The sequence below is a fragment of the Bubalus bubalis genome, chromosome 22 (genome assembly GCF_019923935.1).
Source record: "Bubalus bubalis isolate 160015118507 breed Murrah chromosome 22, NDDB_SH_1, whole genome shotgun sequence".
Lineage (NCBI taxonomy): Eukaryota > Metazoa > Chordata > Mammalia > Artiodactyla > Bovidae > Bubalus > Bubalus bubalis.
Window position 1 is genome coordinate 29,681,443 of NC_059178.1, and position 25,344 is coordinate 29,706,786.

General features: G+C 40.6%; 1 protein-coding gene and 1 long non-coding RNA gene across 4 annotated transcripts in view; one reads left to right on the plus strand and one right to left on the minus strand.

Moving 5' to 3' along the window:
• The window catches only part of LOC112581387, a 36,625-nt gene extending 17,544 nt beyond the window's left edge, over positions 1 to 19,081 (plus strand). The window contains exon 3 of the long non-coding RNA XR_003105936.2: positions 18,214 to 19,081. This is a non-coding gene — a long non-coding RNA (uncharacterized LOC112581387). The remainder of the gene's footprint in view (positions 1 to 18,213) is intronic.
• The window catches only part of OSBPL1A (oxysterol binding protein like 1A), a 228,221-nt gene that overhangs the window by 136,495 nt on the left and 66,382 nt on the right, over positions 1 to 25,344 (minus strand). For all 3 annotated transcript variants that reach the window (XM_025273327.3, XM_044934859.1, XM_025273328.2), the window contains exons 13-15: positions 22,901 to 22,999; positions 20,153 to 20,275; positions 7,428 to 7,509 (exon numbers count right to left, since the gene is read on the minus strand). In XM_025273327.3, coding sequence (XP_025129112.2) covers positions 7,428 to 7,509; positions 20,153 to 20,275; positions 22,901 to 22,999 — 304 coding nt within the window. The remainder of the gene's footprint in view (positions 1 to 7,427; positions 7,510 to 20,152; positions 20,276 to 22,900; positions 23,000 to 25,344) is intronic.

Consider the following 25,344-nt stretch of genomic DNA (forward strand, 5'->3'; position numbering starts at 1 on the left):
ACTTTCCTAGACTGAAGGAGGAGCGAACGAGTCTTTGAATTAAACACAGTCTCAAAGAGCAAACGTAAGACACTTTAAAACTGTAAAACGACAAAGACAAAGGGGAGATCTTTGAAAAGCAATAAGAGAACTTTAAAAAGAAAAAAAAAAAAAAAAAGCCTACCAAAGAATCATCATTAGAATGTTAGAAGCCAGAAGAAACTGGAATTGCATCTTCAACACACTAATGATGGGGCTTCCCTGGAAGGCTCAGCAATAAAGAATCTGCCCGCCAATTAAGGGAACAGGGGGTTTGATCCCTGATCTGGGAAGATCCCACATGTTGAGGAGCAACTAAGCCCAGAAGGCACGACCACCAAGCCTACGTGCCACAGCTACTGAAGCCTGTGCACCCCAGAGCCTGTGCCCCCGACAAGAGAAGCCACCGCACTGAGAAGCCTGACACCATAACCAGAGCGCAGACCCTGCTTGCCACACCTAGAGAAAAGCCCACTCAGCGACAAAAGACCCATAGCCAGAAGTAAAAACTAAATAAAATTATATATTAAAAAAAAAAAACGACGACGAATGGACAGTAACTGTAACCCAGCGGAGTCAAATAAGGATTTAGATGAGAGGGCAAGTTTGCTACTCACAGATCCTCAGTGAAAAGAGCTATTCAAAGGTTCGTCTCAGGAAAATCACTGAATCCAGAGAAGAATCTGATATAAAAACCAATGGCATTGTCTGTGGAAACCCCATCCGTTAAAGAATGCAAACGGCTCCCGAAGGGAGGGCTAACCGTTTCTTCCCTCTTTAAGTCCCTACAAGATTTCACTGATTTCTTTCACCAGTGTTTTATAGTTTCCTATATATAGGTCTTTTGTTTTTTTAGGTAGATATATTCCTAAGTATTTTATTCTTTTCATTGCAATGGTGAATGGAATTGTTTCCTTAATTTCTCTCTGTTTTCTCATTATTAGTGTATAGGAATGCAAGGGATTTCTGTGTGTTGATTTTATATCCTGCAGCTTTACTATATTCATTGATTAGCTCTAGTAATTTTCTGGTGGAGTCTTTAGGGTTTTCTATGTAGAGGATCATGTCATCTGCAAACAGTGAGAGTTTTACTTCTTCTGGAGGAATCCAATCTGGATTCCTTTTATTTCTTTTTCTGCTCTGACTCCTGTGGCCAAAATTTCCAAAACTATGTTGAATAGTAGTGGTGAGAGTGGCCATCTTTGTCTTGTTCCTGACTTTAGGGGAAATGCTTTCAATTTTTCACCATTTAGGATTATGTTTGCTGTGGGTTTGTCATATATAGCTTTTATTATGTTGAGGTATGTTCCTTCTATTCCTGCTTTCTGGAGGGTTTTTTTAATCATAAATGGATGTTGAATTTTGTCAAAGGCTTTCTCTATATCTATTAGGATAATCATATGGTTTTTATTTTTCAATTTGTTAATGTGGTGTATTACGTTGATTTGCAGATATTGAAGAATCCTTGCATTCCTGGGATAAAGCCCACTTGGTCATGATGTATCATCTTTTTAATATGTTGTTGGATTCTGTTTGCTAGAATTTTGTTAAGGATTTTTGCATCTACGTTCATCAGTGAAATTGGCCTGTAGTTTTCTTTTTTGTGGCATCTTTGACAGGTTTTGGTATTAGGGTGATGGTGGCCTCATAGAATGAGTTTGGAAGTTTACCTTCCTCTGCAATTTTCTGGAAGAGTTTGAGTAGGATAGCTGTTAACTCTTCTCTAAATTTTTGGTAGAATTCAGCTGTGAAGCCGTCTGGTCCTGGGCTTTAGTTTGCTGGAAGTGGGCTTTTGTTTGCTGGAAAGACAGCCTTCAGAATGGGAGAAAATAATAGCAAATGAAGCAACTGACAAAGAGCTAATCTCAAAAATATACAAGCAACTCCTGCCCCTCAATTCTAGAAAAATAAATGACCCAATCAAAAAATGGGCCAAAGAACTAAACAGACATTTCTTCAAAGAAGACATACAGATGGCTAACAAACACATGAAAAGATGCTCAACATCACTCATTATTAGAGAAATGCAAATCAAAACCACAATGAGGTACCATTTCATGCCAGTCAGCATGGCTGCTATCCAAAAGTCTACAAGCAATAAATGCTGGAGAGGGTGTAGAGAAAAGGGAACCCTCTTACACTGTTGGTGGGAATGCAAACTAGTACAGCCACTATGGAGAACAGCGTGGAGATTCCTTAAAAAACTGGAAATAGAACTGCCATACGACCCAGCAATCCCACTGCTGGGCATACACACCGAGGAAACCAGAATTGAAAGAGACACGTGTACCCCAATGTTCATCACAGCACTGTTTATAATAGCCAGGACATGGAAGCAACCTAGATGCCCATCAGCAGACGAATGGATTAGAAAGCTGTGGTACATATACACAATGGAGTATTACTCAGCCATTAAAAAGAATACATTTGAATCAGTTCTCATGAGGTGGATGAAACTGGAGCCTATTATACAGTGAAGTAAGCCAGAAAGAAAAACACCAATACAGTATACTAAATGGCACCCCACTCCAGTACTCTTGCTTGGAAAATCCCATGGGCGGAGGAGCCTGGTAGGCTTCAGTCCATGGGGTTGCTAAGAGTCAGACACGACTGAGCGACTTCACTTTCACTTTTCACTTTCATGCATTGGAGAAGGAAATGGCAACCCACTCCAGTGTTCTTGCCTGGAGAATCCCAGGGACGGGGGAGCCTGGTGGGCTGCCGTCTATGGGGTTGCACAGAGTCGGACACGACTGAAGTGACTTAGCAGCAGTATACTAACGTATATATATGGAATTTAGAAAGATGGCAATAACCCTGTATGTGAGACAGCAAAAGAGACACAGATGTATAGAATAGTCTTTTGGACTCTGTGGGAGAGGGCGAGGGTGGGGTGATTTGGGAGAATGGCACTGAAACAAGTATATTATCATATGTGAAAATGGATCGCCAGTCCAGATTCGATGCATGGAACAGGACGCTCGGCGCTGGTGCACTGGGATGACCCAGAGGGATGGGATGGGGAGGGAGGTGGGAGGGGGCTTCAGGATGGGGAATACATGTATACCCGTGGCAGATTCAAGTCAATGTATGGCAAAACCAATACATACTGTAAAGTAATTAGCCTCCAAAAAAGTAAATAAATAAAGTGGGGGAAAAAAAAAGATTTCACTGAATTGTATGATCTGTATACTCATTAACTTGACAGAACAAATGTAGTACTTGTTTCTCCCCGAATTCAACAGAAATTTTATAAATTTATTAGCTAAATATGTTACTCATTTCATTCACTCAAAATGTGTCTGTGTGTGTGTGTGTGGAAGGGGGAGGGGAGGTTGGACAAGGGCCAAGGGAACACAAGCGCCTACTATGTGCTATGCACATAGTTTAGGTGCTGAAGATAATCAGTGAATAAAACAAAGTTCCTCCCTTTGTGGAGTTTATATTCCAACAGGAGAGGTAGACAGTCAACTTCGCGCGCGCGCGCACACGCACGCACACACACACACACACACACACACACACACACACACGAAGGTTGGTAAGTGACAAAGAGAAGAAAAACGCACAGCCAGAGATGCAGAGAGTCTGAGTCGGATGTTGAGATAGGACTTGGTATCAATAACATCATGGCAGAAAGAGCGTACAAAGTCAAAGTGTAACTAAGATAATTTTAAAAGGAGGTGACTCACAAAGATGAGGAGGGTGAGTGGACAGACAGGCAGGCAGGACCATCCTGGGACAGAGGGCAAAGGAAGAGAGCAGTGGGAACTGGAGTCATAGACTAGGGCCCTGGGCCCATCGAGAGGGGAGTCCAGCCACAGGCAGACCACAGCCATGCCGGAGGGAGCCAGGTGACCCCAACCCACCCCTCCTCCCACCCTACCCCATCTCCTGACAAAATCTCTGTCAGCTGGAGCCAATCAGAGGGCCAAGGGCAAAGAAGCCCTAAGAATGCTTCTAAAGTTGATAGTGATCAAGGGCCCAGGGCATCAAGCAAGGTTCTGCTGGAGCAAGGGGGGTGGGGGTCAGGGAAAGTCCTGGAGAAAAGCCTTCCAGGCAGAAGGGCCAGCACACCCAGGCAGCTTTAAGGAAGAGCAAGGCCAGTGAGGCTGCAGAGAGGCAGGCAGGAGAGGAGGACAGAGAGGTGAGACAGGACAGGAAGACTCTGTAGATCATTAGAAGGGCTTCATCTTTGTCTCTAAGTGAGAAGACCTGGAAGCAAAGGGGTGTTCTGAGCTAAGAGTATCAACCCGCTAATGCTTTAGAAGGATCCCTGGGGCAGGGACTGTAGGGACACGGGTGGGGTTTGAGTCAGGAGGCTGTTTTTAATAGCACACGAAGGAGATGAGGGTGGCTTGGGCTGGTATGGTAACAGTGAAGGGGCGATAAGAATCCTTACTCAAAGTCCAGAACTTTGACTAAAGTTGTAAGTGGGTTGAACAAAAGTGCTTTTCAAGATTTTTTCTTTTCGGTAACTGAAAACATGATAATGTCTTCAACCAGGGAATTAGCAATAAAGTGCATGCATTAAACTTGGCATGTAAAGTAATGTATCTTTTTTGGAAAGTTACTTATAAGTATATATCAATAGGTTCAAAAACATTAATATATTTTCATCCATTAATCTCATTGCCAAGAATCCTATGGTAATCAAGTGATGTGATCAAATATAAGTGTACCATACAACAGTAGTTACAATGGTCAAAACCTGGCTATTACACCTAAGGGTAAATTTAGAGTTGTCGTGTAGAACAGATTGACTACATGGCCTTCAGGAAGTCTTCCAAAAGTTTTATAAGTTTGAGTGATTTTATTTATTTTTGTAACCAGGTTTTTGGTAAAGATCAAATTGTAGCAATTTCAGTACTGCATTCTTTACACCTTGAATGATGTGTTGTCCATGTCAGATACGTAACTTTGGTATTAATCCAGATAGAAATTAGGCTTAAGGTCCACTCATGAAAACGATAGTGGCTCAGATAGTAAAGAATCTGCCTGCAATGTGGGAGACCAGGGTTCAATCCCTGCGTTGGGAAGATCCCCTGGAGAATGGCTACCCACTCCAGCATTCTTGCCTGGAGCCCATGGACAGAGGAGCCTGATGGGCCAGAGTCCATGGGGGTCACAGAGAGTGTAGACACAACTGAATGACTAACACACACATGAAAACAAAAGTATTACAGAGGACCAAAAGACACAGTGTTTGGTCAAAAGTGTTCCACAGGGATCATGGGGAGAAGAACTGTAAATAAAGCTAAAAAATCAGTTTGTGATCAGGTTAAGAACATCCTTAAATGCCAAGATAAAAAGTTCGTATTTTATTCTGCAGTTTCAAGGACACTTAAAAGATTTTCTCAGGCAAAAAAAAAAACAAAAACACATTTATAATCATTTTTAAACTGTAACTTTCTAAAATGAATCTGGCAGCAATAATGCAGTACTTCACAGCATTTGAATTGGAAGAGTTCCTGAAAGCCTTCTGACTGAACCCCCTTTAAGCATGGAACGCAGAGGGGGTTTCCCAGAAGGCCGGGAGAGTAAAGGGCAGGCGCTGCAGTGATCTGGACACAGGCGGCACAGAGCGGAACGTGCACCATAGAAGATGCAGTAAGAAAGAGGGTGGGAGTCTTAAAAGTTCACATTCATACAATTTTGTACCAAAACGTAAACCAACTAACAATCCCAACCACAAGATCTGGATTCCGTCCACAAACATTTTAGTTTTTCCTCTTGAGACGTCACTGGGAAACTACGTAGGCAGTTTGGGGTAGGATGTGTATCTATCAGCTTCCTTTAATAAAGCCCATGTGCCGGGTTAGTCTGTACAATCCACTGGCATTAAGAGCAGCCTCGGTGACCTTCAACGCTCTAACTCCATTCATGAAATTATCTCTATTTCTGAGGGTGTGTTCTATTTACCTACACCAGTCTTTCAGAAAATAATGTCTATAATCGTTCATGTATAAACCCACTGACTTTTACTGCAGATACATGAAATTGTGCTGTCAAATCACAAATATTTTTCAAAGTTTCCCAGACGTCACTGTGCAAAGTGAACGCACTCTTGGTACTGAATACCATGTATGTCTCTAAGAGCACAACTGATGCATGCCATTATTATGCATGCCATTATGAGTGGCAAGTCATACAGGTGACCTGAACCAAGACATCTGTCTCAAGGTTCAAAAGAAAAAAAAAGAAAAACAATTTGGTTGTAGTTCTGTTATAATTTCTTACTTTGGTCCAGATGAAAAAAAATAATCTTTACATTTCACCTCACTCTGCACAGTTTCTGTATCTTTTAAATGTTGTTAGTATCTCAGCTGAGTTTTGATGATTCTTGGTGAGGATGGTATTTTAAAAGCTCAATGACAGTCATAGTTGCATAAGTCTGTGACCATACTAAAAGCCACCAATACACTCCACATAGGTGAATTCTAGGCTTATGTGAATTAAATATAATGAAGCTGTTATTATTTAAAAGCCCATTGAGCATAAACAGCATAAGTAATAAAATATTCCAGTTGGCAGTTAATAATCAAAATGACTGCTACCCTTCCCAAGCTGTCATCACTCATATAAATAAGTGTTTGTTGAACTGAAGCAAAGTGATGCCTGAGGTACATCTGGACAGATACAGAACTTTTATGCTCAGTTTATTCTGATATCAACATACCTTCACCTTTCCCGGGCACATACAAACTAGATCATTATTAAAATTGATATAGTCATAATCTCATAGACAACTAAGTTGATTAAATTTTAGTGGAGTTATTTAAAAACATATCAGAGCTAAAGTCTAAAGCAACTGTTAAAAGTCTCAAGTCTAAGGCACAGGATAACTGTTTAATTTACAAAGTAATCAATTTTGTCTCAAAACCTAATTTGCATATTGAATTTTATATTGGGATTTTTGTATTTTGCATTGGGTTGTACTTTGATTGCTGGAGTACTTATAATTAACTCTTGGTAATTCATAACTAAAGAACAGTAAAGGTATAAAAATTTACCTTTGAAAAGGAGATTAATAATTAGAAAAGTTCATGTATACGTTCACAGAATGGGAAAAGACCAAGGCCTGGGAACTGCCAACCCCTTCATTTTACAGGCAGGGAAACTAAACCTCTGAGAAATTAACTGTCCTGCTTAAAAGTAACAAGTAATAAGTGGCAGAACAAGGATTCAAATCTAAGACAATTTGACTCCAAAACCCAAGTCTTCTGGGATTCGTAAACAGAACTCTCACTCCATAGCCAAAATGAATTACAGCCCCAGAAGGTTAACTTTGTTTTTCAAATACAATTCTGAATTCAAAACCAAAAATTATCTGTAATGTATAACCAACCAAAAGATGAACATCTATGATGATGGGTGTCTTAAAGAGTGGGGTTTTATTTTTTTTTTACCTTGAGCCATGTCACCCTCCTTGATCATCTTGAGAAAGTTGGAAATTTCTTTATCTAGTCTCTGTTGGCATATCTGTGCTTTCTGGAAAAGAAAACAAAAGAAAAGTTAAATACAGGATTTTTACAGTACATATGCTTTAATATTGCCATTGAAACTTTTTATCTCACAGGTTGATATACTGTAATAATCGAAACACGTTCCTAACAGAGAGAAAAGGGTGAGAGAAAATCACCTTAGAAACTGAATATAACCATGTACAGATTAATAAAAAAATCTTCTAAATTTTAAATACATTCAACATGTCAAGACACTACACAACTGTATCAATTACTTCTAATAACTCATTACACAATATATATCTGAGGTTTCTGATTTATTCACACTTAGTAAGCTTGTTAAATTCATCGAGAAATTATAAAATGCACTCATTAAGAATATCTTTTAGAAATTGTTTTTGTTTGAAAAAATCCAGATGGTAGTAACATTTGGAAACCACAACCGGATTTTCATTCAGCAAATCTAAGTGAGCACAGCCCCCACATAATCAGACCAGCAGGATATTTTTTCAGTCAGTGAAAGCTTATAAAAATAAGGTAAAGCAGTCTTCCGTGTAATCGGAAATTTCTACATATTTAGATCCCTAAAAGAAAAACATACAGAGTTTCATGATGTAAACTGCATCCCATCTTAGTATAGATTTTTAAGTCCAAAAATGAAAAATCAGATAAATCTGTAATTCTGAAATAAGTTTTTTTTAGTTTCCCTTTAAAGGAAACTAAGAAGCAAGAATAAGAAGCAAGAAAATCATCACTGTAAAGTTGGTTGGTTATGGCAATAAGAAAATATTCTGAGAACTGTGAGCTTATCAAGATTATCATACTGTTGTAGGTTGAGTAATACATTAAGCCTATGAATTCTTCTCTGGTTGCTCAGTGGTAAAGAATCCGTCTGCCAAGCAGAAGACCAGGGTTTGATCCCCTAGAGAAGGAAATGCCAATCCATTCCAGTATTCTTACCTGGAGAATCCCATGGACAGAGGAGCCTGGTGGGCTACTGTCCAAGGCGTGGCAAAGAGTCAGGCATGACTGAGCACGCACGCATGAATCTTCTCTACTTTGTACTCCTAACATCAACTGGCTCATCACCCAACATTTTTACTCCCCCTAAATCAGATCTACGTGCCAAGGTGATACAGGTACGCATGCTTCCCACCTGATAAATCTTTCAGTGGTTCAACTCAGCTCAACCACAGCGGAATTAATCACGGTACCACATTCGTGACAGGCAATGTTCTCTTTAAAATGTACATTACTCCATTTTGAGAGCTCCAACAACATAAAAATGCGGTTCATTTTTTGCAGGGGAGGGAGATAGGAAGAATACCTACACTGTGCCAGTACCTTTCTGTGCCATCACAGAAACAGAAACGATATGCTGGATAATTCTTTCAGACACAGTCTTTAAATACACATTTAGGGCAAGAAAAAAGTCAATCAGGGGCCACTGAAAACATGTACCACACAACCAAATGTATCACTCATCATTTATTTATAGAAAATTGTCATTTCACTCTATACATATTTAATACCCCTGCCCATGCGCATCAATACTACTGTTTTCTGTCTCTTTTTTTTCTATGCTGAAAAGTTAGCTGGGTGCACAAAAGCAAACAAGAGCTTCATTTGCAGACTGTGAATCTATAATCGTAGTTCCTGTGGTTACAATTAAAGACAAGAAACATTCTCCTGCATCATCCTCAAATACTTGAACTATATTCATCGTCCTTCAGCATCTCTAACAGTAAAAATCTTATCCTGATCCACAATTTACTTAAGAGTTACACGGTAGGTAAGCTGGAGAAGATTCCATCTACACATGCTATTTCATAGTTGTATACAAACAGGTATCTGCTATTCTAAACAATTAATATCGTTTAATTGATGCTAAGAAGCAGCAGTAGTTATAAACACAATTTTTAAAAATCCACATTCTCCAATTTGTTATCAGTTCCTCTTAGTGGCTATTGGTTGCAGTACAAAAACCGAAAAATCTAATAGTGTGTGTGTACTTAGTCTCAGTCATGTCTGACTCTTTGCCACCCCCATAGACTGTAGCCCGTGTCTGTCCATGGAATTCTCCAGGCAGGAATACTGGAGTGGGTTGCCATTTCCTTCTCCAGGGGATCTTTCCGACCCAGGGATCGAGCCAGGGTTTCCTGCATTGCAGGCAGATTCTTTACCGTTGGAGCCACCAGGGATTGAGGAAGGTTAATGTTCATACGTTCTTCACAGAGCCCAGCATGGTGTCTCACTGACTTCCATGCCACGCACCTTATGTCAGGGACTCCTTAGGTTTCCATGTTTATTGACCCTACTTAAATGAGCTCCCATGTGAGCAGTGTTCTAATAGCTGAAGTGTGACAGTATTTTATACCCAGGATACCTGGGCACAGAGCCCAAGAACAGGAGCACACCCACAGACCTCGGCCACAGAGGGTGGCAGACGCCTGGGTGAGCAGCTGGGCTCCACTCAGGACACAGGTCTCCTGCTGCTACTTCTTCCCATCCAGAGTTCTGCTGTTGGTTTTAAGTTGATGTTAAATTGCTTTGTCCATCCTGACATAGGAGACAGTTCAAAACTGTGTATCAAAGGAGTAGGTATCTATGGAGGAGTGGCTAGGATAGCAGAGAGGTCATTAATTTCAGCCTGTTTGCCACATACAGACAATCCCATAGTTGGTTAATTGAGAGCTGAAGCATAAGCAGATATAAATTACTATATACAAAATAAAAAATAAGGTCCTACTGTACAGCTCTATACATGGACATCACCAGATGGTCAACACCGAAATCAGATTGATTATATTCTTTGCAGCCAAAGATGGAGAAGCTCTATACAGTCAGCAAAAACAAGACCAGGAGCTGACTATGGCTCAGACCATGAACTCCTTGTTGCCAAATTCAGACTTAAATTGAAGCAAGTAGGGAAAACCACTAGACCATTCAGGTATGACCTAAATCAAATCCCTTAAGATTATACAGTGGAAGTGAGAAATAGATTTAAGGGCCTAGATCTGATAGATAGAGAGCCTGATGAACTATGGAATGAGGTTCGTGACATTGTACAGGAGACAGGGATCAAGATCATCCCCATGGAAAAGAAATGCAAAAAAGCAAAATGGCTGTCTGGGGAGGCCTTACAAATAGCTGTGAAAAGAAGAGAAGTGAAAAGCAAAGGAGAAAAGGAAAGATATAAACATCTGAATGCAGAGTTCCAAAGAATAGCAAGAAGAGATAAGAAAGCCTTCTTCAGTGATCAATGCAAAGAAATAGAGGAAAACAACAGAATGGGAAAGACTAGAGATCTCTTCAAGAAAATCAGAGATACCAAAGGAACATTTCATGCAAAGATGGGCTCGATAAAGGACAGAAATGGTTATGGACCTAACAGAAGCAGAAGATATTAAGAAGAGATGGCAAGAATACACAGAAGAACTGTACAAAAAAGATCTTCACGACCCAGATAATCACCATGGTGTGATCACTGACCTAGAGCCAGACATCCTGGAATGTGAAGTCAAGTGGGCCTTAGAAAGCATCACTACGAACAAAGCTAGTGGAGGTGATGGAATTCCAGCTGAGCTATTCCAAATCCTGAAAGATGATGCTGTGAAAGTGCTGCACTCAATATGCCAGCAAATTTGGAAAACTCAGCAGTGGCCACAGGACTGGACAAGGTCAGTTTTCGTTCCAATCCCAAAGAAAGGCAATGCCAAAGAATGCTCAAACTACTGCACAATTGCACTCATCTCACATGCTAGTAAAGTAATGCTCAAAATTCTCCAAGCCAGGCTTCAGCAATATGTGAACCGTGAACTTCCTGATGTTCCAGCTGGTTTTAGAAAAGGCAGAGGAACCAGAGATCAAATTGCCAACATCCACTGGATCATGGAAAAAGCAAGAGAGTTCCAGAAAAACATCTATTTCTGCTTTATTGACTATGCCAAAGCCTTAGACTGTGTGGATCACAATAAACTGTGGAAAATTCTGAAAGAGATGGGAATACCAGACCACCTGATCTGCCTCTTGAGAAATATGTATGCAGGTCAGGAAGCAACAGTTGGAACTGGACATGGAACAACAGACTGGTTCCAAATAGGAAAAGGAGTACATCAAGGCTGTATATTGTCACCCTGCTTATTTAACTTATATGCAGAGTACATCATGAGAAATGCTGGACTGGAAGAAACACAAGCTGGAATCAAGATTGCTGGGAGAAATCTCAGTAACCTCAGATATACAGATGACACCACCCTTATGGCAGAAAGTGAAGAGGAACTAAAGAGCCTCTTGATGAAAGTGAAAGAGAAGAGTGAAAAAGTTGGCTTAAAGCTCAACATTCAGAAAACGATGATCATGGCATCCAGTCCCATCACTTCATGGCAAATAGATGAGGAAACAGTGGAAACAGTGTCAGACTTTGTTTTTCTGGGCTCCAAAATCACTGCAGATGGTGACTGCAGCCATGAAATTAAAAGACGCTTACTCCTTGGAAGGAAAGTTATGACCAACCTAGATGGCATATTCAAAAGCAGAGACATTACTTTGCCAACAAAGGTTTGTCTAGTCAAGCCTATGGTTTTTCCTGTGGTCATGTATGGATGTGAGAGTTGGACTGTAAAGAAGGCTGAGCGCTGAAGAATTGATGCTTTTGAACTGTGGTGCTGGAGAAGACTCTTGCGAGTCCCTTGGGCTGCAAGGAGATCCAACCAGTCCATTCTGAAGGAGATCAGCCCTGGGATTTTTTTGGAAAGAATGATGCTAAAGCTCAAACTCCAGTACTTTGGCCACCTCATGCAAAGAGTTGACTCATTGGAAAAGACTCTGATGCTTGGAGGGATTGGGGACAGGAGGAGAAGGGGACGACAGAGGATGAGATGGCTGGATGGTATCACTGACTCGATGGACTTGAGTCTGCGTGAACTCCAGGAGTTGGTGATGGACAGGGAGGCCTGGCATGCTGCGATTCATGGGGTTGCAAAGAGTCGGGCACGACTGAGCGACTGATCTGATCTGTACAGCACAGGCAACTATATTCAATATCCTATATTAAACCATAATGGAAAACAGTAAGAAAAAGTATATATGTATAACTGAATTACTAATGTACATCAGAAACTAACACAACACTGTAAATCAATTACACTTCAATTTTTAAAAAAGGACCAAAGCAGACTGCGTTCTAACATCAATAAAAAGAAACTACTGATACACACAACATTGTGGGTGAACGATGACAGCCACCAAAGAGACATATGGTGTGATTCCATGTAGCTGGAATCCTAGAGTGGACAAAGCTGACAAAGACCATGATGACAAAGCAGCTCAGTGGCTGCCTGAGATGGCGTAGAGGGCACTGTCTGGAAGGGGAATAGAGATCTTTTTGCAATGATGAAATCATTCCACACCTGGGTAGGAGTGACGGCTGTACAGGGTATTTGTCAAAACATATCAAACTGAAGACACTACAATGCCCTCATTTTACTACATAAAAATTGTACCTTAATGACATTAACTTTAAAAATAATGGATTGTAGAATCCAGATAACCTTCCTCTGCCTACAACAGCCAGCATCCTGAGCCCTGGAGCCCCATACTCATCTCCAAACTTTACAAACTCCAGCCAGATCCACTTCAAGGATAACCCCATACTCCATATATATATATGGAGTGTGTGTGTGTGTGTGTGTGTGTGTGTATATATATATATATATATATATATATATATATATATATGCTTGATTTCTTGTATGGGTATCACTCTATCAGCTTTGAGCTGATGTACACTCATCTTCCTGCATTCACTTTAATTAGGAATCATTTACTCTTCAGTCAATAAAGTCTGATATCACTTTCTCATATGTTTAAAATTTATCATCATCTGTTCATTACTTCTTATAACACAGGTATAGTTCAGAGCCTGTAAGAATCAAGAGATCCTCAATGAATAAAACCCCTGCTTTCCTAGTGCCACCCCAAATGTAAGCACCCATCCCAGTTTGATCCAAAAGAACTTTCTATGATGATGGAAACACTCTATATCTGCATTGTCCAAGGTGACAGCCACATGTGACTATTGAGCACTTCCTCAGTTAAGTCACTCAGTCATGTCCGACTCTTTGTGACCCCATGGACTGCAGCATGACAGGTCTTCCTGCCCGTCACCAACTCCCGGAGATTGCTCAAGCTCATGTCCATCGAGTCGGTGATGTCATCCAACCATCTCATCCTCTGTTGTCCCCTTCTCCCGCCTTCAATCGATCCCAGCATCAGGGTCTCTTCAAATGAGTCAGCTCTTCACATTAGGTGAGCAAAGTATTGGAGTTTCAGCTTCAGCATCAGTCCTTTCAAAGAATATTCAGGACTGATTTCCTTTAGGATGGACTGGTTGGATCTCCTGGCAGTCCAAGGGACTCTCCAGAGTCTTCTCCATCACCACAGTTCAAAAGCATCAATTCTTCGGTGCTCAGCTTTCTTTATAGTCCAAGTCTCACATCCATACATGACCACTGGAAAAACCATAGCCTTGACTAGACAGACCTTAGTTGGCAAAGTAACATCTCTGCTTTTTAATATGCTGTCTAGGTTGGTCATAGCTTTTCTTCCAAGGAGCAAGTGTCCTTTAATTTCATGGCTGCAGTCACCATCTGTAGTGATTTTGGAGCACAGAAAAATAAAGTCTCTCACTGTTTCCATTGTTTCTCCATCTATTTGTCATGAACTGATGGGACCGGATGCTGTGATCTCAGTTTTTTGAATGTTGAGTTTTAAGCCAACTTTTTCACTCTCCTTTTTCACTTTCATCAAGAGGCTCTTTAGTTTTTCTTCGCTTTCTGCCATAAGGGTGGTGTCATTTGCATATCTGAAGTTACTGATATTTCTCCTGGCAATCTTGACTCCAGTTTGTGCTTCATCCAGCCTGGCATTTCACATGATGTACTCTGAATAGAAGTTAAATAAGCAGGGTGACAATATACAGCCTTGACGCAGTCCTTTCCCAATTTGGAACCAGTCTGTTGTTCCATGTCTAGTTCTAACTGTTGCCTCTTGACCTGCATACAGATTTCTCAGGAGACAGGTAAGGTGGTCTGGTATTTGCATCTCTTTAAGAATTTTCCACAGTTTATTATGATCCACACAATCAAAGTGTTTGGCATAGTCAATAAAGCAGAGGTAGATGTTTTTCTGGAACTCTCTTGCTTTTTTGATGATCCAGTGGATGTTGGCAATTTGATTCCTGGATGCTCTGCCTTTTCTAAATCCAGCTTGAACATCTGGAAGTTCATGGTTCACATACTGTTTAAGCCTGGTCTGGAGAATTTTGAGCATTACTTTTCTAGTGTGCGAGATGAGTGCAATTGTGTGGTAGTTCGAGCATTCTTTGGCATTGCCTTTCTTAGGGATTGGAATGAAAACTGACCTTTTCCAGACCTGTGGCCGCTGCTGAGTTTTCCAAATTTGCTGGCATATTGAGTGTAGCACTTTCACAGCATCATCTTTTAAGATTTGAAATAGTTCAGCTGAAATTCCATCATCTCCACTAGCTTTGTTCATAGTGATGTTTCCTAAGGCCCACTTAACTTGGTATTCCAGGATATCTGGCTCTAGGTGAGTGTTCACACCATTGTGGTTATCCGGGTCATGAAAAAGGTTATCTGGGTCATGTACATCTGTTTGTACAGTTCTTCTGTGTATTCTTGCCACCTCTTCTTAATATCTTCTGCTTCTGTTAGGTCCATACCATTTCTGTCCTTTATCGAGCCCATCGCTGCATGAAATGTTCCCCTGGTATCTCTAATTTTCTTGAAGAGATCTCTAGTCTTTCCCATTCTATTGTTTTCCTCTATTTCTTTGCATTGATCAATGAGGAAGGCTTTCTTATCTCTCCCTGCTATTCTTTGGAACTCTGCATTCAAATGAGTACATCTTTCCTTTTCTCCTTTGCCTTTCACTTCTCTTCTTTTCTCAGCTATTTTAAGGCCTCCTAGGAAAACCATTTTGCCTTTTTGCATATCTTTTTCTTGGGGATGGTCTTGATCCCTGCCTCCTGTACAATGTCACAAACCTCCTTCCATTGTTCTTCAGGTTGTCTATCAGATCTTATCCCTTGAATCTATTTCTTACTTCCACTGTATAATCATAAGGGATTTGATTTAGGTCATACCTGAATGGTGTACTGGTTTTCCCTACTTTCTTCAATTTTCAGTCTGAATGTGGCAATAAGGAGTTCATGATCTGAGCCACAGTCAGCTCCTGGTCTTATTTTTGCTGACTGTATAGAGCTTCTCCACCTTTGGCTACAAAGAATATAATCAATCTGATTTCAGTGTTGAACATCTGGTGATGTCCATATGTAGAGTCTTCTCTTGTGTTGTTGGGAGACAGTGTTTGCTATGACCAGTGCATTCTCTTAGCAAACTCTATTAGCTTTTGCCCTGCTTCATTCTGTACTCCAAGGCCAAATTTGCCTATTACTCCAGGTGTTTCTTGACTTCCTACTTTTGCTTTCCAGTCCCCTATAATGAAAAGGATATCTTTTTTGGGTGTTAGTTCTAAAAGGCCTTGTAGGTCTTCATAGCGCTGTTCAACTTCAGCTTCTTCGGCGTTACTGGTTGGAGCACAAACCTGGATTACTGTGACACTGAGTGGTGTGCCTTGGCGATGAAGAGCGGGCATTCTGTCGTTTTTGAGATTGCATCCAAGTACCATACTTAGCTTGCAAGATGGTGGAGAGAAGGACGTGTGCTCATCTTCTCTTGAGAGAACTCCAAAATTACAACTTACTGCTGAACAACCACTGACAGAAGAATGTTGGATCCCAGCAAAAAAAAAAGATACCCAAGTCCAAGGGCAAAGGAGAAGCCCCAGCAAGACAGGAGGAAGAGCAAAATCGCATTTAGAATAAAACCCTATACCTGCCAGAGATGCTCGGAGGGCTCAAACAAAACCTTATGCGCACCAGGAGACTCCACAGAGACTGAGCCAGACCTGCCTTTGAGTGTTTGAGTATCTCCTGCGGAGGTACAGGTCAGCAATGGTCTGCCACAGGGGCAGGAGCTCCGGGTGCAGCAGACCTGCACCCGGCATAAGCCCTCTTGGAGGAGGTCACCATTAACTCCCTCCACAGAGCCTCCAGAAGTACACAGGACTGGGGAAACAGACTCTTGGGGAAACAAAACCTTGTGCGCACTAGGACCCAGGGAAAGGCACAGGGACTCCACAAGAGACTGACCCAGACTTGCCCGTGAGTGTCCAGGAGTCTCCAGCAGAGGTGTGGGTTGGCAGCGGCCTGCTGCAGGGTTCGGGGCACTGGGTGTGGTAGTGTGTGCTTGGGACCTTTTGAAGGAGGTCACCATTATCTTCATTACCTCCACCACAGTTTGGCCTCAGGTCAAACAACAGGGAGGGAACATAGCCCTGCCCTTCAACAGAAAATTGGATTAAAGATTTATGGAGCATGGCCTCGCCCATCAGAACAAGACCCAGTTTCTCCCTCAGTCAGTCTCTTCCATCAGGAAGTTTCCATAAGCCTCTTATCCTTCTCCATTAGAGGGCAGACAGAATGAAAACCACAACCACAGAAAACTAATCAAACTAATCACATGGACCACAGCCTTGTCTAACTCAATGAAACTATGAGCCATGCTGTATAGGGTCACCCAAGACCGGCAGGTCATGGTGGAGAGTTCTGACAAAACGTGGTCCACTGGAGAAGGGAATGGCAAACCACTTCAGTATTCTTGCCTTGAGAACCCCATGAACAGTATGAAAAGGCAAAAAGACAGGACACTCAAAGATGAACTCCCCAGTTTGGTAGGTGCCCAATATGCTACTGGAAAACAGCGGAGAACTAACTCCAGAAAGAATGAAGAGACAGAACCAAAGCAAAAACAACACCCAGCTGTGGATGTGACTGGTGATGGAAGTCAAGTCTGATGCTGTAAAGAATACTGCATAGGAACCTGGAATGTTAGGTCCATGAATCAAGGTAAATTGGAAGTGGTCAAACAGAAGATAACAAGAGTGAACATCGACATTTTAAGAATCGGGAACTAAAATGGATTGGAATGGATGAATTTAACTCAGATGACCATTATGTCTACTACTGTGGGCAAGAATCCCTTAGAAGAAAGGGAGTAGCCCTCAGAGTCAACAAAAGAGTCCGAAATGCTGAGCACTTGAAACGTGGCTAATTAAAATAAGGAACTAGGACTTCTCTGGTAGCTCAGTGTAAAGGATCCACCCGCCAATGCAGGAGACACAGGTTAGACTGCAGGTCACGGAAGACCCCACATGTTAAGGAGCAACTAAGCCCATGTGCCACAACTGTTGAGCTTGTGCTTTAAAGACCGAGAACTGCAACCTCTGAAGCCCGCGCGCCCTGGAGCCCGTCCTCCGAGATGAGAGAAGTCACACAGTGAAAGCTGGCCCTCTGCAGCCAGACAGTAGCCCCCGCCTGCTACAACTAGAGCAATGAAGACCCAGTACAGCTACGAAAATTAAACTAAAAAAAAAGTTACTGGATTTTTCATTTAACTCTAATTCATTTAAATGTAAATAGTTACATGTATCTAGCAGCAATCATATTAGACAGTAGAGTTCTATACCAACACCTGATTGAATTTCTCTTCCAGTTTTTATTTCTGAAATATTTTCAAGTTGCCATGAAGGCAACAACTGTAAGGCCAATATTTTTATGATTTGTCTTACACTTTTCTCCCTGCAGGCCAAACCTCAAGACAGTGACAGACTGGGGGCTCAGACAAAATGTTTTAAGTTTCTGAAGGCCCCTCATTGAAGAGGTACAATGGGACCAAGAGCATCATACGACACAGTCACTCTGTGTGGACACTCCCCTATCCCCCCCAATTTCTTCTAAGTCTACTTACTTGTTCAAAAGCATGTTGAGGGAATGAGGTTAATTTTTGTTAATTCTGGTAGTTGCAGAACATTCCAGTCCGAGAGTTCCTCATTTCCTTTAGAAAGTCTATAGACATCTAGAATAGATCTATTTCACAAATTGGTCCCAGTATTTCTCTGCAACCTAAGAGTCCAAGGACTGAGGGTGTTCTGGAGCCAGTCTACCACAAGCTACAACTCAGGCTCGTGTCAGATTTTACCTTTTCTGACCAACCTCCAGAAATTGAGACAGAGGGAAGCATTCAACTTCTGCTAGAAAGTGATAAGTGTAAATCTGCAAAACCTCAAGTACTTAACACTGGCTGAAACTCTGACTTCAGGTGCTATAAAATCTACAAGGCAAAAACCTCATGAGTTTAAAGTTATTATAAGAACTCAATATTCAACTAAGGAATAAAAGGTAGAGTTGTGCTTGATAACTCTAAAATTCGAAAATGAAGCTAAAGAAGAAACATTTCCTCAAGGAAGTTTTTTTTAATGATATGCAACTTAGTATGCTTATATTTTACCTGTAGCTTCCATTAAAAAGGTCTTAAAATTACCATAATCCTGGGAAAGAAGTTGTTGTGCCTTGTAAGCCCTTCCAGGTTTTATTATTTACCCTTTTGTTGAAGGTACATAAATAGGGAAGGATTTTTCACTTAAGGAACACTGATTAAAAGTTAAAATATTTAGCACAGTTTTATTTTTTACTTGTCTAACATGACTTTGGGTATAAATATTTAAACCTTCTTTATTTGAACAGGTAGATGTTACATGTTACTTTTGCAAAGTTCACCAATCTGAAAATTATGTTTATGGTTGTCATTTTACATATTCAACTTTAAAAGAGAAGGGGTGCTGGTAAGGCAACAGTCAACTTCTGGGGAATGTCTTCAACAAACATGGAAGGGCTCAAATTTTTTCATGTTCCATAAGATGATTAGGGATTCAAAATATCTGAATCTCTTATTTTAAGTTGATAGATCCTTAAGTCAATAAAACTCCTTAGATATTAGTAAACTTAAATTCACTAAAGTTGTTGACGTAGAAACATTCAAATTCTGCAATAAACTCATTTCATTTAAAAAAAGATTAAATTGCATAGGCAAATTCACATGTTCTGATATAATTATTTAAATCAAAACGCATTATCCTTTTGTAGTTCTAATTCTTCCAAACCCATTCATTCAAAAGGTACAGCCACAAAACTGATGCCAAGAAAAAAGATACCTATCTCAATTACTTATGTTGGTATGTCTCTGTGGATGAGGCATTGATGTCACTTCAGATGAGGCCCTCCCCATTCATCACTGACGCTTTAACCTTACCTCTAATCAAGGAAGTTAGAGATTACACGTGCTTTTAAATGAAACTACAGACCAGGGAAGGTATCACTATGGTTGCATTATTTAAACTCTGAAATATATAGTGAAGTCATAAAGGGCAGTAAGGCAAGCAATGCACGTCTCCCCTCCTGGCAGCAGTTTTCAAAGAGAATGACAATCTGATCACAGCATAAACATTTTAGCCAAAAAAGATATACGTAGGCACATGCCTATCATTACAGCCTATTTACAGAGATATTTGATCATTATTACCATAAGAGAGACAGTATAAGTAGCAGAAGAATATTACTAAAAGAGTAATACTATTTGCATTCTGGACAGAAATCTAAATTCAAAACCTCATATTAAGAAAAATATTCTTAGTAAAACCTGAGTGATAGAGTTAGCTGTACAGGTCAAGTTACATTTTCTACTTACCTCTAAGGATTCCTTCAAGTCTACAGCAGAAACTGCATCATCTTCTTCATCATCAGTCACTTGGTCTTGGGAACAGTAGTGTGTGCTGTAAGCAGAATGCTCTTCTATTGCTTCCAGCCAGTCCTGAGATAATCCAAGGATTTAAATAGGTGAAATACACTTTTAACTCGAAACACGTATTATGATAACAAACTGAAAAGCATAAAATTTACATGGAGGGAAAAAAATATTATGGCTTCAAAAAAACAAAGCAGAATACACCCAACAACGAAGTAATGATGCACGTCTCTCGTTTATAACATGTCTGGATAAAAAATTTTCCCAGTCCTTTAAAAAACATCATCTGTAAGTTTGCATATTCATTCATATTAATACTGAAACACATTATAAAAACAAAACAATGGGTGGAGAATTTTTCACTTAAGAATTATAGGTTCTCAATTCTGTTGAGTAAGTTATTGCATAATAATACATCTAGCAACAATTTACTAAGCTGCCATAAGCACAAGAAACTCAGATCATTTTAAGAGAGCCAAAAATTGCCCTGATGTTTTAACTTTTCAGTTCAGTTCAGTTCAGTCACTCAGTCGTGTCTGACTCTTTGTGACCCCATGAATCGCAGCACCCCAGGCCTCCCTATCCATCACCATCTCCCGGAGTTCACTCACACTCACGTCCATCGAGTCAGTGATGCCATCCAGCCATCTCATCCTCTGTCGTCCCCTTTTCCTCCTGTCCCCAATCCCTCCCAGCATCAGAGTCTTTTTCAATGAGTCAACTCTTCGCATGAGGTGGCCAAAATACTGGAGTTTCAGCTTTAGCATCATTCCTTCCAATGAACACCCAGGACTGATCTCCTTTAGGATGGACTGGTTGGATCTCCTCGCAGTCCAAGGGACTCTCCAGAGTCTTCTCCAGCACCACAGTTCAAAAGCATCAATTCTTCGGCACTCAGCTTTCTTCACAGTCCAACTCCCACATCCATACATGACCACAGGAAAAACCATAGGCTTGACTAGATGGACCTTTGTTGGCAAAGTAATGTCTCTGCTTTTCAATATGCTATCTAGGTTGGTCATAACTTTTCTTCCAAGGAGTAAGCGTCTTTTAATTTCATGGCTTTACTGTTTTTAAAAAATCAGTGATTTACAAAAATATAAATGTTTGCCCTAAAAATACCTACTAACTTCTACCTCATTTCTCACAGCATTTCTCAGGATGAAGTCTTACCCTTTTATGAAACGTTAGGACAGACATGGTTCGGATTGTTTAATGTTCTCTGCAAGGCAAAAGTTAATCATTCTGGAAACACATCTTTAGAAAAATTTTTATTTTAAATATTTATTTTTGGCTGCACAGGCTTTTTCTCTAGCAGCTGAGAGCGGGGGCTACTCTCCAGTTGTGTGAGGGCTTCTCCTTGTGGTGGCTTCTCTTGTTGCAGAGCACAGGCTCTAGGGCACATGGGCTCAGTAGCTAAGGCTCCTGGGCTCTAGAGCACAGGCTCAGTAGGTGTTACATAGGATCTTCCTAGCTGCTGCTGCTAAGTCGCTTCAGTCATGTCCGACTCTGTGTGACCCCATAGACGGCAGCCCACCAGGCCCCGACGTCCCTGGGATTCTCCAGGCAAGAACACTGGAGTGGGTTGCCATTTCTTCTCCAATGCATGAAAGTGAAAAGTGAAAGTGAAGTCGCTCAGTCGTGTCTGACTCTTAGCGACCCCATGGACTGCAGCCTACCAGGCTCCTCTGTCCATGGGATTCTCCAGGCGAGAGTACTGGAGTGGGGTGCCATCGCCTTCTCCAGGATCTTCCTAGACCACGGATCAAACCCATGTCCCCTGCATTGGTAAGCAGATTATTATACACTATACTACTTAGGGAAAAGTGAAAGTTGCTCAGTCATGTCTGACTCTTTGCAACCTCATGGACTATACAGTCCATGGAATTCTCCAGGCCAGAATACTGGAGTGGGTAGCTGTTCCTTTCTCCAGGAGATATTCCCAACCCAGGGACTGAACCCAGGCCTCCCACATTGCAGGCGGATTCTTTACCAGCTAAGCCACAAGGGAAGCCCAACAATACTGGAGTGGGCAGCCTATCCCTTTTCCAGCGGATCTTCTGGGCCTAGAAATCGAACCAGGGTCTCCTGCACTACAGGCAGATTCTTTACCACCTGAGCTATCAGGGAAGCCCACTACTTAGGGAAGCCCCTGGAAAACAAATGCTTTTAACCCCTTACATAATTTATAAAAAACAAGGTAAGTTTACAATACTGCCTTGATCTAAAGGAATATGCAGACAATGAATTTTTGTCACATCAATCCCAATTTTCTTGCTTGCTGCTATCATTCAAATTACCACAGAGAGAAGCTGAGTCTACAGTGTAATAAAGCAGAACACCTGGGCTGGAGCCAGGCTCTGTCACTGGCCAGCTGCAGGACCGTTAAGAGGGCACTTCAATCTTACCTCGCCTATAAATTCAGTGGCAGAATGAATAATCATTTAGGCTTTTTCCTAAAACCACTAAGGGCCCCTAACTTTCACAGAAGCAAAATCTTAAAAGAAGAGAAAATACCTGCAGGTACATGTTGATAAGGAATTAATTCATAAGCCAAATTTCAAAAGTTTTATATCATCACTCCCATTAAAAAGGCATAATCAACAAGAGGGTAGATGTTAATATTGAGCCTATTTGATATTCTTTATGTCCTTAAATGTTGTTTTATGAAAGACAAATTCATAAAATTACCTCTCTTGTCTGCTGAAGGCTGTTCTTGGGAACCCTGAAGCTATGAACAGTGTCATCGAAGCATTTAATAAAGAAGAGGCAGCTATCAGTGGATTTTACCTTGGATAAAAAGAAGTCAGTAAGACAATACCATTCATGCCCATAAAACAGAACCCTCAAATGATCTACACATAAAACCAACACTATTAACATGACAATAATACCCAAGTAAACACTTAAAATACTGAGGAAAAAGTGATAACGTTGGGAGTATCAAATGCACTGTAGCTTATTTATGTCAAGTCTGGCTTTCATATGCTTCATTACTCAAAGTAAATACTAATAATATACACTAGGTATATAGTTTTTCCCTCATCCTATTAAATATTTAGCATAGCATGCACTTGGGCTATAAAGTCCTTCAGATACCAGAGCTCCAGTTTCTTATTCATGCCACTCTCCTGAACCTTTTGTTTGATGTGAGTATGGAGAATGAACTGCGTGTAAAAGCGTGAGGAGTAGAAAAGGAAGAGCTGGAGTCTGAACAAGGGCTGGCCGACTCGATGGGAGAGCATGTCACCTTGCGACCAAGTTCAGCTTCCCAAGTGGCTCAGACGGTAAAGAATCCGCCTGCAATGCAGGAGACCCAGATTCAATCCCTGGGTTGAGAAGATACTCTGGAGAAGGGAATGGCAACCCACTCCAGTATTCTGGCCTGGAGAGTCCCATGGACAGAGGAGTCTGGTGGGCTACAGTCCACAGGGTAGCAAAGAGTCGGACACAACTGAGCAACTAACACTTCCAATCCCCAAGACTGTTCACTGAGGCAGCACAGTCCTGGGGGAGACACAACAGCAGCGAGGGCGTACTTGGGTAACAGTCTGTCCTTGGAAATTAAGAAAGCAAAGCTGGGCAGCCATGAACACCAGCGACAGTAGGGGAGTCCTCCAAAGGAAAGAGAGAGACGGGATTCCCCAACTCTGTTCACATCTCTTACTGATGCACAGAAAATAGATTCCGAGCAGTCGCTGAGATACCGCCTAGCTGAATGCAGACCAGAGCCACTGCATGAGAAACAGTTTACAATCAAACCTAGCCACGAAAATGACCTGAAACAATGGAAATAACCTTCAATGGAGAAAAATAATAGGATCCAGGATCTCTAGAACTTAACTTTAGTGATACAATCCAAAAAAATGGACCACAATCTCAAAAGAAATTCTATTAAAAGGCAAAAAATGTCAGAATGGTTAACAAGACCAAACATATACTATCTACAAGAGACAGAAAATAAAATAAAGATATAGTAGGTGGAAAGTAGATACAAAAAGAGATACTATGTAAACAATAACCATAAGAAGGGCTGAAAGGTTATATTAATATCAAACAGAATAGATTTCAAAACAAAATACATTATTATAGGAGATAAAGATGGCCACCAGAATATGATAAAAGGGTCAATTAATCAAGAAGAAAACAATCACAAATATGCATGTGAACAATAACAGAAAAAATAATGCTACAAATATATCTGGAGTTTAAACACCATTCTCTCAGCAACTGACACAATGAAAAAAAAGTCAGCAAGACACCAAAGATCTAAACAGCACTATCAACCATCATGACTGAATGTTTACAGGACATGCCAACATGAGCAAAATACACGTTATTCTCTAGTGCATTCTCCACAATAATCCATATGTAGAGTCATCAAGCAAGTCTCAATAAATTTGACAAGATGGAAATCATATAGAAAATGTGCAATGACCAAAATGAAATTATAAATTAAAAACACAATCATGAAAACTCCAATTATTTGGAAATTTAACAACACACTCCTAAACATCCATTGGTTCAAAGAAGAAATCACAACAGGAATTAGAATATATTTTGAATTGTATAGTAATTTGAATAATCTAACCTACAACCTTAAGAAACTATAAAATAGAGCAAATTAAGCCCAAAACATGGAGAAATTCTTTGAAACGAACAAAAATCAATGAAATAGCAAAAGCCTGAGAAAAATTCCAATGAAATCAAGAGAATGAAATCATAAGAAAAATTTCAATGAAATCAATCACTTCGAAAATAAAAGTGACAAAGTGCTAGGCAGATTGATCTTTGAAAAAAAGAGAAGACATAAATTACCAATATAAAAAGCAAAAGGGTGTACAACATTACCTATCACACAGACATTAAAAACACAAGGAAATATTACCCTAAGTTTTATAGCCAAAGGAAAATGGACAAATTCCTTGAAAGACAAAAATAACAAACACCAAGCCAAGAAGAAATGGAAAATATGAATACCCTATAGCAAAGGAACAAGTCAAATTTGTAATGACAATCCTCTCTCTCTCTCTCTCACTCACACACACACACACCCTGGCCCATGTGAATGCACAGGCAAATTCTAGCAAGTGTTTAAGGAATCAGTAACCTAATCCTATACAAACTCTTCTAGA